This window comes from Eschrichtius robustus, chromosome 15, assembly GCF_028021215.1.
Source record: "Eschrichtius robustus isolate mEscRob2 chromosome 15, mEscRob2.pri, whole genome shotgun sequence".
NCBI lineage: Eukaryota > Metazoa > Chordata > Mammalia > Artiodactyla > Eschrichtiidae > Eschrichtius > Eschrichtius robustus.
The window spans coordinates 30,154,110-30,168,413 of record NC_090838.1 but is presented as its reverse complement, the minus strand read 5'-3'; the positions used below and the strand labels follow the sequence as shown (position 1 = coordinate 30,168,413).

The 14,304-nt window shown below is 36.0% G+C and overlaps 1 protein-coding gene across 2 annotated transcripts in view; it reads left to right on the top strand.

Annotated features, from left to right (window-relative positions):
* Positions 1-14,304, top strand: part of HEATR5B (HEAT repeat containing 5B) — an 89,245-nt gene that overhangs the window by 36,360 nt on the left and 38,581 nt on the right. For both annotated transcript variants that reach the window (XM_068564526.1, XM_068564527.1), the window contains exons 19-22: positions 119-278; positions 3,788-3,977; positions 6,815-6,984; positions 11,948-12,092. In XM_068564526.1, the coding sequence (XP_068420627.1) occupies positions 119-278; positions 3,788-3,977; positions 6,815-6,984; positions 11,948-12,092 (665 nt within the window). The remainder of the gene's footprint in view (positions 1-118; positions 279-3,787; positions 3,978-6,814; positions 6,985-11,947; positions 12,093-14,304) is intronic.

The following is a 14,304-nucleotide window of genomic DNA, read 5'->3' as shown; positions in this document are numbered from 1 at the left end:
TAAAGATTGTAATCTTTTCTGATTTCCAGAATAAATCCCTTTTATTGTGTGATTCATAAGCTTGTTATTGCCATAGGGAAATAGAAAAAACAATCCCTGAAGTATAACTCTTTTCCAGATTGAAATCAGCTCGAGATGTTGTATCCAGAACTGGCCATTCTTTGGCTCTGGGCTGTTTGCATCGTTACGTTGGTGGTATTGGCTCAGGACAACATCTGAAGACCAGCGTCAGCATTTTATTGGCTCTAGCACAGGATGGGACATCCTCTGAAGTCCAGGTATAATATGGATTTGTTTATTATGAATTTTTTTTTTTGATAAATTTATTTATTTATTTATTTATTTTGGCTGTGTTGGGTGTCATTGCTGCACGTGGGCTTTCTCTAGTTGTGGCGAGCAGGGGCTACTCTTTGTTGCAGTGTGCGGGCTTCTCATTGCGGTGGCTTCTCTTGTTGCAGAGCATGGGCTCTGGGTGTGCAGGCTTCAGTAGTTGTGGTGCGCAGGCTTCAGTAGTTGTGGCTCACGGGCTTAGTTGCTCCGCAGCATGTGGGATCTTCCCGGACCAGGGCTCGAACCCATGTCCCCTGCATTGGCAGGTGGATTCTTAACCACTGCACCACCAGGGAAGCCCTATTATGAAATTTTAAAGTATTATTTTTAGGAAAATTATTTGTAAAAATAGTAATGATTCTGATGGGCTGTTAGGAAAAATGTCTTAGGGTCTTTCTCTGTCATTTTGCTTTATGAGTGTATAACAGGATTTTGTATCTGAACCTAATCCTAAAGTCTTTCTTATTCTGGGAGTTTAACCCATTCACAACGTTCCTTGAAGCATGGTTTCTTTTTATTATTTATTATCCTTTGTACATGTTTCCTCTTCTTTGTATTTCCTTACGTTTGTTGGATGATCAAATTTCTTTTAATAACAGTCTTCTCTCTCTTCTCTAATACCCTAACCCAGGTACAGTGTTGTTGGCTGAATCTTCAGGTGTACTCCTTGAATTTCTTTTTTTCTCTCTCCTTAGATATTTTATACAAAAATAGGTATAACTACAATAAGAGGCAAGAACTTCACGTGTGTGAAAATATGCTATACTCTTGATTTGCCATTTCCCAGTGATGCACCTAAAAATATTGAGTATATGAAACCAATAGCATTCAACTCGCCAGCTTCATATTGGGACTCAGAAGCTGGAAGAGACAAGTTTGATTGCCATTGCTGCCTGTCATTACTTTGTTAATAAATGGGTTCCTTCACCATAAGAAAAGAATGCAAAATCCACCAGAGACTTCTTAGTCTACAGGCTTAGTTTGCCTTTGACTTCTTGGTAAAGGTTTCCAGCTGTGTAAAGCACAAAAGTCCCAAAAGGACTAAAATCAAAAATGAACTAATGTTGCTCCTAAAGAGGTGCTATGCTGTTTTTTTTTTAATGCTGTTTCCACAGTAATCTGGAAGAAAAGAACACAACTGTGAAACTGTTTTACCTAAGAAGTTGCTGCTTTCTTCTTTTATGTCAACGAGTAGGTGCTAGTTTTCTTTCCTTTGTCTTCACCTTTTTCTCAACCCTCTCTTGCTTTAATTTCTTAAAACCACAGTCCTGTAAGTAACTGCTTCACATGATTCTTTTTCTATGACATGACATCTTACTGTAATGTGGACCACTTATATTCCCTCAGAGCTTCTGTTTCAGCTCACATCTGCACAAGAATAGTATGGTAGCATTCTTCAGTTTTCTCTAAAGTCTCTTCTGTTATAAGAATCCTAACTCAAAAATTATACTTCCCAGTCAAATTATTGTATACATATATTTAGTTGTAATTACTAGAGATTTAGTCTTCAATAATGTTTTCTTTTTTGTATCCTCAACTCCTGTCTTGAGATCTTTGTTCTTATTTTATTTTTACTTGATAGGAAAACTTCCTTTAGCAATAATAATCTTAGAAAGGGTCGTTGACTGGTGTGCTTTCTGATTCCTTGCATATCTAAAAAAAAAAGAGGCTTTATTCTGTCTTCAAATTTGAATGATATTTGGGTTGGGTATACTGTTCCTGGCACACAGTCCTTTTCTTCATTATTCGTAAATGTTTCAGTATTTTTTGTGTTGCATGTAAGAGGCTAATAGTAGCTTAATTTTTTGAGTTAAATTTCCATACATAGTAACATCTCAGTTTTTCATCAGCTATCTATAAAAACTTTCAAATATGTTCTTTAAGAAGTAAAAGATAACATATAAGCCAATAATCAAAACAACTGATGTGCAAATACTCTATTTAAAGTTTCTCTGCAGTGTGGCTTTGAATATTCAGATATAAAACTTTAATGATGCATTCATTTTCTTCTTTTACACAGCGCATATATTTCACACGCCCAAAAGACCTTGGTTTATGTAATAAATTTCTGAATTAATGATGCTTATGGACATCATAGCTATCTTTTTCCCCATCTTTTTATTGCTAAGAAACTTATCTGAAATAGGTCTGTATGTTTGTAACCTTATATTTTGGTTTCACAGTGTGTAACAATTTTTCTCTCTATCCTTGCAGCTTAGAAATTTCATCAAGTTCTATATAAGTTTATCTTTTCTTTTTCTCTTTCTGGTACTTACTTATATATTGAGTCTCTTGTCTTTATCCTCATTATTTTAATTTTTTTGTATTTTCACTGTGGGTTACAGGATAATCTTCCATTTGAACTTCAAGGTAATGATTTTTGTATTTAACAATAATTCTTTTTTTTCCAGTTTTCTACTGAACAATTTAATATAAATACTGGGTGTGTGTTTGTTTTTTTAAAACACTTCTGGAATCTCCTTTGTGCTTTAATTATTTACCTTAAAAATCCTTATGATAGTTTTATTAAAATACTTTCTTTTGTTTCTTCCATTAATTTTTTTCTCCAGAATGTGTATTCTGGCTTTCCTCCCTCAAGCTGTTATATCCCTATTACTTTTGTCAATAGGTGTGGTTTCTACACATAACTGTCCAACTCAGGTTGCTAAATTCCCTAGGATTGGAGTAGATTGACAGGTAATAGAAATTAAGGTATGGATTTTTTTTCTACCATGTTGGTAAGTTGGGAAACTTCTCTGTTGAGACCTCTCTGTCCTCAGCCCAGTAGTGCAGCTCTCCTTTGGGGCTGCCAACAGCAAAAATAAAAGGTTCGTTCTTTAACAGGTGGATGTGGGCAGCTTAAAGGACTTTGCGTTTTCTTAAGCCTGTGCTGATTACAGTACATTGCTCTAGGTTAGTTTTGCAAATACTATTAGCCACTAAGATTATTTGTGCTTAGTAAACAAAAATTTGGGCCTGAAATGGTTTGATGCACTTGAGGAACTGTTTTGTGAATGTCATTGCTGGAGAAATAGATCTGAGTACAGAACATTGTTTTATTTCAGACTAGTTTCTTAGTAAAACTCCAACAATACAGGCAATAAAGATATATTTGATGTCCATAGCAACCACTAAATCGAACACTTATTATATCAGTCATTGTTTTTTGGAAGTATGAAATACATGTACATTATAACAGAAAAATGAGTTCATCAACAAAACTTTTTTTCTGACACTCAAAGCCACACTACAGAGAAACTGTAGACATAGCATTTTTACATCAGTGGCTTTGGTTATTAGCTACTGGTAGCTTATGTGCTACCTTTTATTTCTTAAGGAATATATTCCTGGATTATTGATTAAAAACTATGATGTTGGTGTTTATGAAAATTTAAGTTAAATGTCAATTCAGTATACTCTATTACTTACAATAAAATAAAATCATATTTTATTCCAGACTTGGTCCCTTCATTCACTTGCTCTGATAGTGGATTCTAGTGGCCCAATGTATCGTGGATATGTGGAGCCAACATTATCTCTAGTTCTTACCTTGCTGTTGACAGTTCCACCCTCCCATACAGAAGTTCATCAGTGTTTGGGTAGATGTTTGGGTGCTATAATAACTACTGTTGGCCCTGAACTACAAGGTGAGTAAATTCATCTTAAACTAAAGGGACTAGACAGATAATTACTGTCTTTCAACTTCCTGAATGTCACCATAATGTTGCCTAAAGAAATCTTGTAATAATAATAATAATAATTACTATGTATTGAGTGCTTGCAATTTACTGAACACCTGGAACTCTGCTTTTTACATGTGCTATTTTATTTAATCCCTGCAACAAACCTGTGATGTGAAGGTGATTTTTGAAGTTATGAGTAGAGAAAACATCTAAGTGAAATGTTACTTGGAGCCCCTTGAAGTCAAAGATAAAAGCGGAGTTCCTTTGGCCTGGAGTGCCATACAATTGTCTTCATGGACTTTAGCTTCACTTTTTTTTTTAACTCTAAGGAAGATAATATTATCTAGTTTTTCTCTGAGGAAGTAAGCTCAGAGAAGATAAGTAACTCAGCTAAGGAGTAGCAGATTTGTGATCCTAAGGCCCATATTCTTACCATGCACTTCCACTGAAATAATTCTACTGATGGTTAAATTAAACACTCAGGTAAGAAAATTACTGTGAATTTATGCAAAATATATAAGCCACTTTCAGAGCATTCCTTTTTTTCCCCTACCATTTATTAAATCTTTCAATGGATCAAGCTTTTTAAATTTATTTTTATTTATTTATTTTTGACTGTGTTGGGTCTTCATTTCTGTGCGAGGGCTTTCTCTAGTTGCGGCAAGCGGGGGCCACTCTTCATCGCGGTGCGCGGGCCTCTCACTATTGTGGCCTCTCGTTGCGAAGCACAGGCCCCAGACGCGCAGGCTCAGTAGTTGTGGCTCACGGGCCTAGTTGCTCCGCGGCATGTGGGATCTTCCCAGACCAGGGCTTGAACCCGTGTCCCCTGCATTAGCAGGCAGATTCTCAACCAAGGCGCCACCAGGGAAGCCCTGGATCAAGCTTTTTATTTATATTACCTCACTTAATTCTGACAGCAGTCCTGATAAAGGTATATCTCTCTGTTTTACAGATGAAATACTGAGGCTGAGAGAGGTCCAAGGTTTATATATATATATATATATATATATATACGTATAGCCAGTGAGTAGTTGGAATCAGAGGTGAAGTTCAGATAAATTTCCTTTGCCTGTATTCTTAATCAGTATGCTATATGTTGCCTCCATTCGGACAGATATTTTAAAAAAAGACGGAAGTGAAAAAAGAAAAGATCTTAAGGATGAATGGTAGGAATTGAAAAAATGTGTTTTAGACATGTCTCTATCTTGGACTCAGTGTCCTCTTTGAGAAAAGTTGATAGTTCTTTCTTCCAGTGAATATCACAAGGATGAAGAGAGAATAAATATGTGCCTTTGATTAAGTGTAGGTGTTTACCAAGTACTTTCTGATGAGGCAGTGTGTATTTCAGACTAGAATGTGACTCTTGTGTGAGTCTATGATTTCCTTGTTTGGTCTCTGTTGTATATAAAATTATTTTGCATTGGTAAAAATTTTAAAGCACTTATATTTGGCAATTAAGACATTTTAATCTAGACAGGATATAATACTGCAATTTATTTTTCCTACCTTTTTAAAAATTGCCGTTAATCTTTTTTTTTTTTTTTTTTAAGAAGTAAAACTTTATTCAGAGATGAGCCATTAATCTTGTTCGGAAAATAGGATTTGTCGTTATTATATAATAGATGTGGTATTATTGTTTGAACAGAGAATCAAATACAACAATGCTGGGTTTAAAAGAGAATACAGTTTATCAGGGGATAAATGTAAAGTTAGCTAAATCTAAGAAAGATGCATTATCATCATTCATAAGCAGTTGTGTTTTGAAATCATTTGTATGGATTTTGCAGAATTTTTGTTTTCAAAACAGTCTGAATAGTAATCAGAAATATTTATTTATCTTAAAAGTGACTCCTTTTTTTATTTTGATGAAGTATAGTTGACATGCAATGTTATATTCGTTTCAGGTGTACAACTGACATTTATATGTATTATGAATTGATCACCACATTACGTCTAATAACCATCTGTCATTGTGTAAAGTTATTATATTATTCACTGTATTCCCTATGCTGTACATTACATCCTTTAAAAAGTGACTTCCTGGGGAATTCCCCGGTGGTCCAGAGGTTGTTAGGACTCCTAGTTCTCGCTGCTAGGGGCCCGGGTTGGATCCCTGGTCGGGGAACTAAGATCCCGCAAGCCGTGCAGCGTGGCCAAAAAAATAGAATAGAATAAAATCTTCCTTTTTTAAGGTTGGCTTTCAAGGAAAGGAATTTCTGGGATGACTTTCTTATAACAGGGGATAGGCAGGATAGGCAGATTAACTATGGACCATGGGCCGAATCTGCTCAGATGCCTGGTTTTTTGGTCCTTTTTTTTTTTAAGAGCCCATGAGGTAAGAATGGTTTTAACATTTTTAAATGGTTATATAGGCACTTACATAATAGAGTAGTGTGGATTTTGCCTCTTGACTAGCACAGTAAAAAATATTTACTTCTGGCCCTTTAAAGAAAAGTTTGCTGACTTCTGTTCTGTAGGATTTTATTTGCTTGATAAAATGTATGCTGTCAAAATGTAAGGGGAAAAAAAGTAAGGGCATTTCTTATAGTGATTATTGGTTTAACGATTGCAGTACCAAACCTAACCATAGAGCAAACATACTAGTTAATGTTAATTCAACAGTTATTCTTTTTTTTTTTTAATTGAAGTACAGTTGATTTACAGTGTTGTATTAATTTCAGGTGTACTTTTTTGTTTGTTTAGAAAGAGGGGTTATTTAGAAGATAATTATTTTCTAGGGATATTTTTGGTGCTACTAATAAAGTCATTGTACTTTATGTTCTCTTTGACTTTGCTTCTAGGGAATGGAGCAACAATATCCACAATCCGTTCTTCTTGTTTGGTGGGTTGTGCAATAACCCAGGACCATTCAGACTCTCTCGTGCAGGCAGCTGCCATATCTTGCCTTCAGCAGCTTCACATGTTTGCACCACGACATGTCAATCTATCTAGTCTCGTTCCTAGCCTTTGTGTAAGTATAAAGCTATTTCATTCATTGATTTAATTAGGGAGCCCCAAATTTGTTTCCCAAAAGATCAGACTAGGCCGAAACAAAAAACATGTTTCCTGGGCTGTGCATTCTAGAGTTTCAGCTTAGTAGTCATTTTATGACTATTCATTTTATTCACTGATTTTCTTTTTCACCCTTTAAGAAATATTTTAATGAACTGTTTATTTCTTGGCTAAGAATGTATCATATTTTCAGTCTTTCCCACTCAGAATTTTTTTTCCTAAAGTTAGCTTGTTAACTTCTGAGGATCTGTTACTATCATCACAGTTGTTAATTGATTCACTGAACAAATATTTATTGAGAGGTTGCTATATGTCAGGAACTGTGCAAAGTACTAGGGATACATTTGTGGATGAGACAAGATGACGCCTCTCTCATGATGGAGTTTATAGTTTAAAGGGAATATGGTCAACAATGATTATTTACAAATAAGTGCTAGAAGAGGCTACAGGAGAGCATATAACAGGGGAGCCTATCATAACCCAGGCATTCAGAAAAGATTTCCCTGAAAAAATGATATGTAAGGTGTGAACTGTAGGTAGGATAAATAGGAGTTAGTTTGGGGAAAAGCGTGACGTTAGAGTAACAGCACTTATTTTTAGGCAGAGGGAAAAATATGTGAAAGGCCCTGAGATGAGAAGGAGGGGATGCATTTAAGGAACCTTTTAGTCAGTGTAGTTAAGGCTAAGAGAGAAGAGGGGGAGGTGGGTCATAGGGTCACAAGATGAAGCTGGACAGTTAGCCAGGTGACACATCTTGCAGACTTTCTAGATATGTTAAAACTTTGGACTTTATTCTGCAAGCGATTGGGAACCACTAGAAGGAATTCCACAGGGGAGTAACATGATCAGATTTGCACTTTTTACATTTCATTCTTGCTGCAGAGTGGCGAATGGACTCTACAGGGTAGGAATTATGGTGGTCTAGGGATGGAGAGGAAAATGACTTTTCCAAGTTAGTAGCAATGGGAATGGGGAAAAATAGATGGATTTGAGTGATATTTAGGAAAAAGGATTGATAGAATTTGTTGATTAATTAGGGGATAGAGGAAGGATGTGACCCAGGTTTCTGACTTGAGCAAAGTAATATAACTTCCTGAGGTTGGCAACACTGGAATAGGAGAAGGTCTGAAAGAGTGGATATCATTAATTCAGTTTTAGACATTTGAATAGTTACATGGACCTGGAGCTCGGAAAAGAGAAGTCTGGTTGGAGAGGTTAACTTGGGAGGCATGAGCATTTAGATGGTAAAGACATAGGAGTAGATGAGATCGCCAGGGAGAGAGTGCTGAATGAGGAACCCAGCATATAAAATTTAGGAAAGGAAAAAGAGTCAGCAAAAAACATGAAAGAGCAGTCAGAGAGTTAAAAAGGAAAATAGAGGTTGTGGTGTTCACAGATGCCAGGTGGAGTAGCAGAGTGGTCAGCCATATCAAATATTGTCAAGAGATCAAATGAGATGACAGCTACAGTGTGTCCTTTGACTTTTGTCACATGGTGTCCTTAGCAAGAGCTCATCTGGTAGAGTGGTACAAACGGAAGCCCAAATATACCGGGTTAAATATGGAATATGAACAGGAACTTCTTTCCAGAAGTTTGACTGTAAAGGAGAGGACAGAGGATAGACAATAGGTCAAGTGGGTGATGGGGTCAAAAGAGATGCTTTTACTTCTACAGTAGTGAGAAGAGTGAGCGTGTTTATACGTTGACAAGATGGAGCCAGTAGGATGGGAGAGTTAAAGGTGTAGGACAGAGAGGGAATAGTTAATCCTCCAAGGTTTCCAGTGGCATAGTTTCCAGGACACAAGTAGGGGGGTATCTCTTCCAGTGCAAAATGAAGAAAGGAGGAGAGGATGAGTGTAGACACAGGTGGGTTTTGGATTTGTTGACTGGAAGTTGAGGGAGTTATTACATAATGACTGGTACTTTCTTAATCAAGTAATAGGGAAGATTAAGTTCTGTGAATGAGGGAGCAAAGAGGAGGATCAGAGGTTTGAGGAGAATGGGATGTGGGAGATGGAAGTAACTGCAGAAATAAAAGATTCTGTGATGGTTCCGAGGGTTCAGTAGAGGTTAGTGACCCTCTTCACTGGTGGGAAGGAGATGGCATGGCAGATAAAGATGAGACAGAGGGCCACTCAAGTGGCTAACTTGTTTGCACATTGCCAAATGCCCTTCGAGCTGTATTCATTACCAAATCTTTGACACTCTCTAAAAATCAGTCCACACGTGGATTCATCCAAATTAGTGAAATCAGTGATGATTATTATCAATTTCATGTTCGTCTCTACTCAGTCATTGCCACCAGAAATGGCCATATCATGTGATACCATGTGTAATACTTAACACAAATGAAATATTTTTTTCAGCAAATGTATTAAGAGGTAAGTTTCACCATAGTAATCTTTATTAAATGATCTAAAAGTATTAAAATGTATCTAATGATAGAACTGTTCAAAATGTGCTTTTGAAAGAACAACCACCACTCTGAATTAGTGTTATTTCCCTCCTGGCAAGTGGGTGCTTTTTATACCATGTGACCAGTCATTCTCCTGTGCAGATTTATTCCACACATGGCATTTACGTCATCTGGGAAAATTACAGGAGATGTCAGCGAGAGGAAGACTTGAGTTGAATGCCCATGTCGTCAGTGACAGAGCAGGGATATCCAGGCAGGCACAGAAGGGATAGGATAGCAAGGTGACATAAAGTTTAAATAACAGAGCTTTTTATAGGAAGGTAGAGGTCTTGATGTAGGAGCAAGCAGCACACAAATTCCTAAGGTTTGTGGAATGTAAGAAAAAAAAGAAGCTTCTTAGGAAAACAATGAGGCATAATCTACAAAAAGTTGAAACTGTGCATACAGTATAACCCAGCAGCTCCACTCTAAAGTAAATACCTGACAGAAATGCATGCACATGTGTGCCAAAAAACATGTACAGGAATGTTCATTGCTTGGTTATTCATACTAGCCAAAAACCAGAAACAACCTAAGTGTCCACCAATCAGCAGAGTGGATAAATAGTGATATAATTCTTCAATAAAATATTACACAACAATAAAAATGAATGAACTGTTACGTGGAATCACATGGATGAATCTCACAGACATACTGCTAAAAAGAAACCAGACACAGAAGAGAACAGACTTCATGGTTCCATTTATATAAAATCCAAGAGCAAAGCTAAACCAAGCTATACTGATGGATGTCACAGTAGATTGTGGTTATATCTAAGCAGCTAGGAAGTCTGCACGAAGCCACATATATTTTTCAAGTTTAATATGGTTTATTCCTGACATTTTGTGGATTTTACCAGGAAGTGTCAAGGGGAAGTTTTCAAACAAATACAACTTTGTTGTTACCTGGTTTACAGTGGCTGCAAGACACCATTAATGATAATTTGCATCTCTAATATCAGAGATGTTAAAATGGGTGGGAGAGTACACCTCAGAATCGTTGAAATTGAGTTTTTGAAAACACTTTGTAAACCTTAAAATGTTTTATTTTTCACTTTGATTCTGCTAGTCAGCGTTTGTTGAGTGTATTTTCTTAGCTATAATTCTATTTAGTTGTAATTAAATTTATGGTGTCTGCTTCATATATATTTAATCCTTTGATCTTACCACAGTTGTGTAAGATAGAGGTAAGGTGGACATTGTCCCCATTGTACAGATAAAAAGGCAGAAACTCCGAGATACTTGTTCTTCCCATCTCATATGATCATGCGTAACTTTTCTAATTATAGGATATTTGCAAGTTCCAAAACGTCTTTATTTTCAGGAAGAGACGTGAAAAAAAAAAATATTCTGTTGAAAAAAATCTGATCTGTCAGGTTTTCTCTCCTCAGTTATATTTTCTTTTTTTAATACTTGGCATAATTTCATGGGCTGTGAGTTTTACACAAAAATAAGTTACAAATGCTATATTAAGAGCATAAAAATATATTATCTAGCATTGTGAAGGAGTTATGTATTCCACATCACTTATTTATTATTTTATTTCCCCCCCCCCCCATCATTTCTGGATGAGATTCTTTCTGAAATAATTACTTACTCCCTTGCTTAAAAAGCAGCATATGGAACATAATTTAATATTTTCTCAATGAGTCAGATTTATAGTGATAGTGATAACAGCTAACATTTATTGAGCAATTACCATGTGTCATCCACTGTTCTAAGTAAAATACTTATTTTAACTTATTTTATTTTCACTATATTCCTGTGAAGAGTTACTATCCCCATTTCACATATGGGCAAACAAGGCACAGAGAGGTTAAGTAACTTGTCTAATCACACAGGAGTAAGTGCAGAGCCAAGATTCAAATCCAGTCTGGCACCTGGAGCCTGAGCTCTTAATTATTATGCAGTACTGCCTCTTATACTTTACTTCATGTATTAGAGTGTACTATATTGATTCTTTCACGAACTTGTGAGATTAAAAAAAATGCTGTTACCGAAAGGATCCATTTTGCAGTTCTTTTCAGATATTTATGTTTGCTTGATTTTGGTTTTTTATTTTACTATACACCCCCCTTTGCTTTCAATTCTTACTGTGTGTTCTGCCCCCTAACTGTTCATTCACTACAGTTAATCTCTGTGCACTTAAAAAATTTCATTGACAGAATTTAGTACGACCATGTGTAAAATAAGATGTGCAAAAGATCTTTCTGGATTTTTATCTAAGTATATTATATGATCTTTAGTGCCCAAGTCTTGGGGCAGTTATTTTATAGGCTACTAAAATATTCTTTATATATTTTATTGGTATTACTATTTTTTGAAAAGGCCATTATTTGGCTATGTCTTAAACAACTGAGGTGGTTAAATGGAGAGCCTCTTCACAAGTAAGGTGTTCATATATATTCATTAGGCAAGTGAGATTACAGCTTTTTTAAAGAAAAGTCTAAAACTGTTATGGTTTACAGGTTCACTTATGTAGTTCCCATTTGTTACTTCGACGAGCAGCTGTGGCATGTCTCCGGCAGCTTGCACAAAGAGAAGCAGCTGAAGTATGCGAATATGCCATGAGCCTAGCAAAAAGTGCAGGGGACAAAGAGAGCAGTGGTGCTAGTAAGTTATATTATTGGTCAATATTCTTTTTGTTTAAGTATTTTAACATTTCAAATGAGTATTACTTATTAAATTACATTTTTGCATTGAAATATGGTCAATTTTCTTATTCTTTTAGGTAAAATAAAACTGTTATCACTTTTAAAATTCCCATGTAGTTTTCTTGGTAACTTTACATTTTTACCTTTTTTTAAATTTCATAGCTTAAAAAAATTTTTTGTAGCATTTAGTATCAGGACACTTCTGCCATCCCTTGAGAATGTTTTAGCTGTATAAGGGATGACTAACTCTAAGGATATTGCCTTGTATCATTAATAGGCTTCTGAAAAGAGAAATTATCTATTTTAGGGTTACCTGAAAGCTTCCAGTCTTTGACAGTAGTTAACATTTTATGATGTAACTTTTCCTTGAAGAAGGTAAGACCAAAGTAACCAGTAAAACTGTGAAACGTCAGTAGATAGATGTTTGGGTAACGAAAGGTGGATCTTCGCTTTCTTCAGTTCTTTTTGCTTTTGGGAGAGTTTTAAGTATAGCTTGAATTTGTAGCTGGTCTTCTGATTCTAGGGATAGGTGGTTTGGGAACTTTTTCAGAGCTTGACAGAGATTTCCCCTATTGTGAGAGAAAAGTTTTACTTATAAGAGCTTCCTAATGCATAGAAAGTTGCTTGGATACTAAGAAGCAACATACCAAAATAACTTCAGTTTTAGCATAGTGTAATAAGAGCTCTATTAACAAGCATACTGTAGAATGTAAAAGAAGTTTATTATAAAAGTCTAACAGTAAACATTACTGCTTTTTGGAGAGAAAACATAGCACCAAAAGTAGTTACAGAATTCTCCTGAATAAATGTAAAAGTTCAAAACTTCTAGATGTCAGTCACCATAATCAAAATTGAAAGAGACAAACTAAGAGAGGGAAAGATAGTTTCAAAATATGCTTATTGTATTAAAATGTGCGCATTTATATTTTAATATTTTTAAAGCTTTTACAAATTAGTGTGCCAGGGGGCCTAAGACCACCCCCAGGTTTGATGATTTGCTAGGACTCAGCATATAGTCACGCTTATGGCTGTGATTTATTACAGCAAAAGGATACAAGGCAAAATCAGCAAAGGGAGAGGATAAATGGAGTGAAGTCTAGAGCAAACCAGGCACAAGCTTCCAAGAGTCCACTCCCCATGCAGTTACACAGCAAGGAGTTGTGAAAACACGTGTGAAATGTTGTCTGCTAGCGAATCTTGCTAGACACTCAATGCCCAAGATTTTTATTGGGGACTGGCCAAACAGGCATGGTCTGCCTAGCATATACCAAAAGTTCAGACTCTCAGAAGGAAAGCAGATGTTCAACATAAACTATATTGTTGGTGCAGATTATTTAGGCACAGTAAGCCACTTTTATCAGAAAATGATGGGAACCCTCCTGAAACCCAGTTCCCGTAATATCAGGGCTTAATAGGGTAGTCTCGGACCTGCTATGGTAACTCTTTTATGCATCTGTAAAAATCATGAGAGCACACAAAAGAGGTGTTTTATCAAAGGAGAAATATCAACATATGAAATACCTTTAACCTCTAGTGATTAAATAGTTGCAAGTTAATACAATCATAAGATAACATTTTTCTTCTATAAAACTGACCGATAATAAAATAATGATTTTAACCAGTGTTGGGGGAGATATGAATAAAAGATAAATTTCTTATACTGCTGATAGAAATGTAAAGTCATACAACTTTTCTGGAGGATTTTTTTGTCAGTATATCCTCAAAGTTTTCAAACTGTGCTTACCCTTTGACCTAGCAATTCCTTTTTGAGGAATTCATCCTCAATGGTTAATCAGTTAATGTACTCCTAACTCAATGGTTTGCTATGTAGCCATGAAAATTCACGTCGTGGAAAATATTCACTATATACTGCTAAGTGAAAAATAGGCCTCTGTGCCTAATCTGTCCATAATGTTCCCTCCTTGGAACCTTCCCTTTCCTACTGTCTTTGAATTCCCCTCACTGTGGCTATTTTCTGCAAACCTCCCCTTATTCTGTCTTTGGAGTGACTGAATTTTAAAAAGCCACTTTTCAGCGCTCATCCCTCTTTATCACTCTCTTCAAGGTTCAGAGGGCTTTGGACTTTGGGGAGCCTAATAGTATTCATTCTTAAAGGCTGCCAGTTGTTCTACTCTTACTGTTTATAAGAATAAAAAGATTTTCAGATAAAG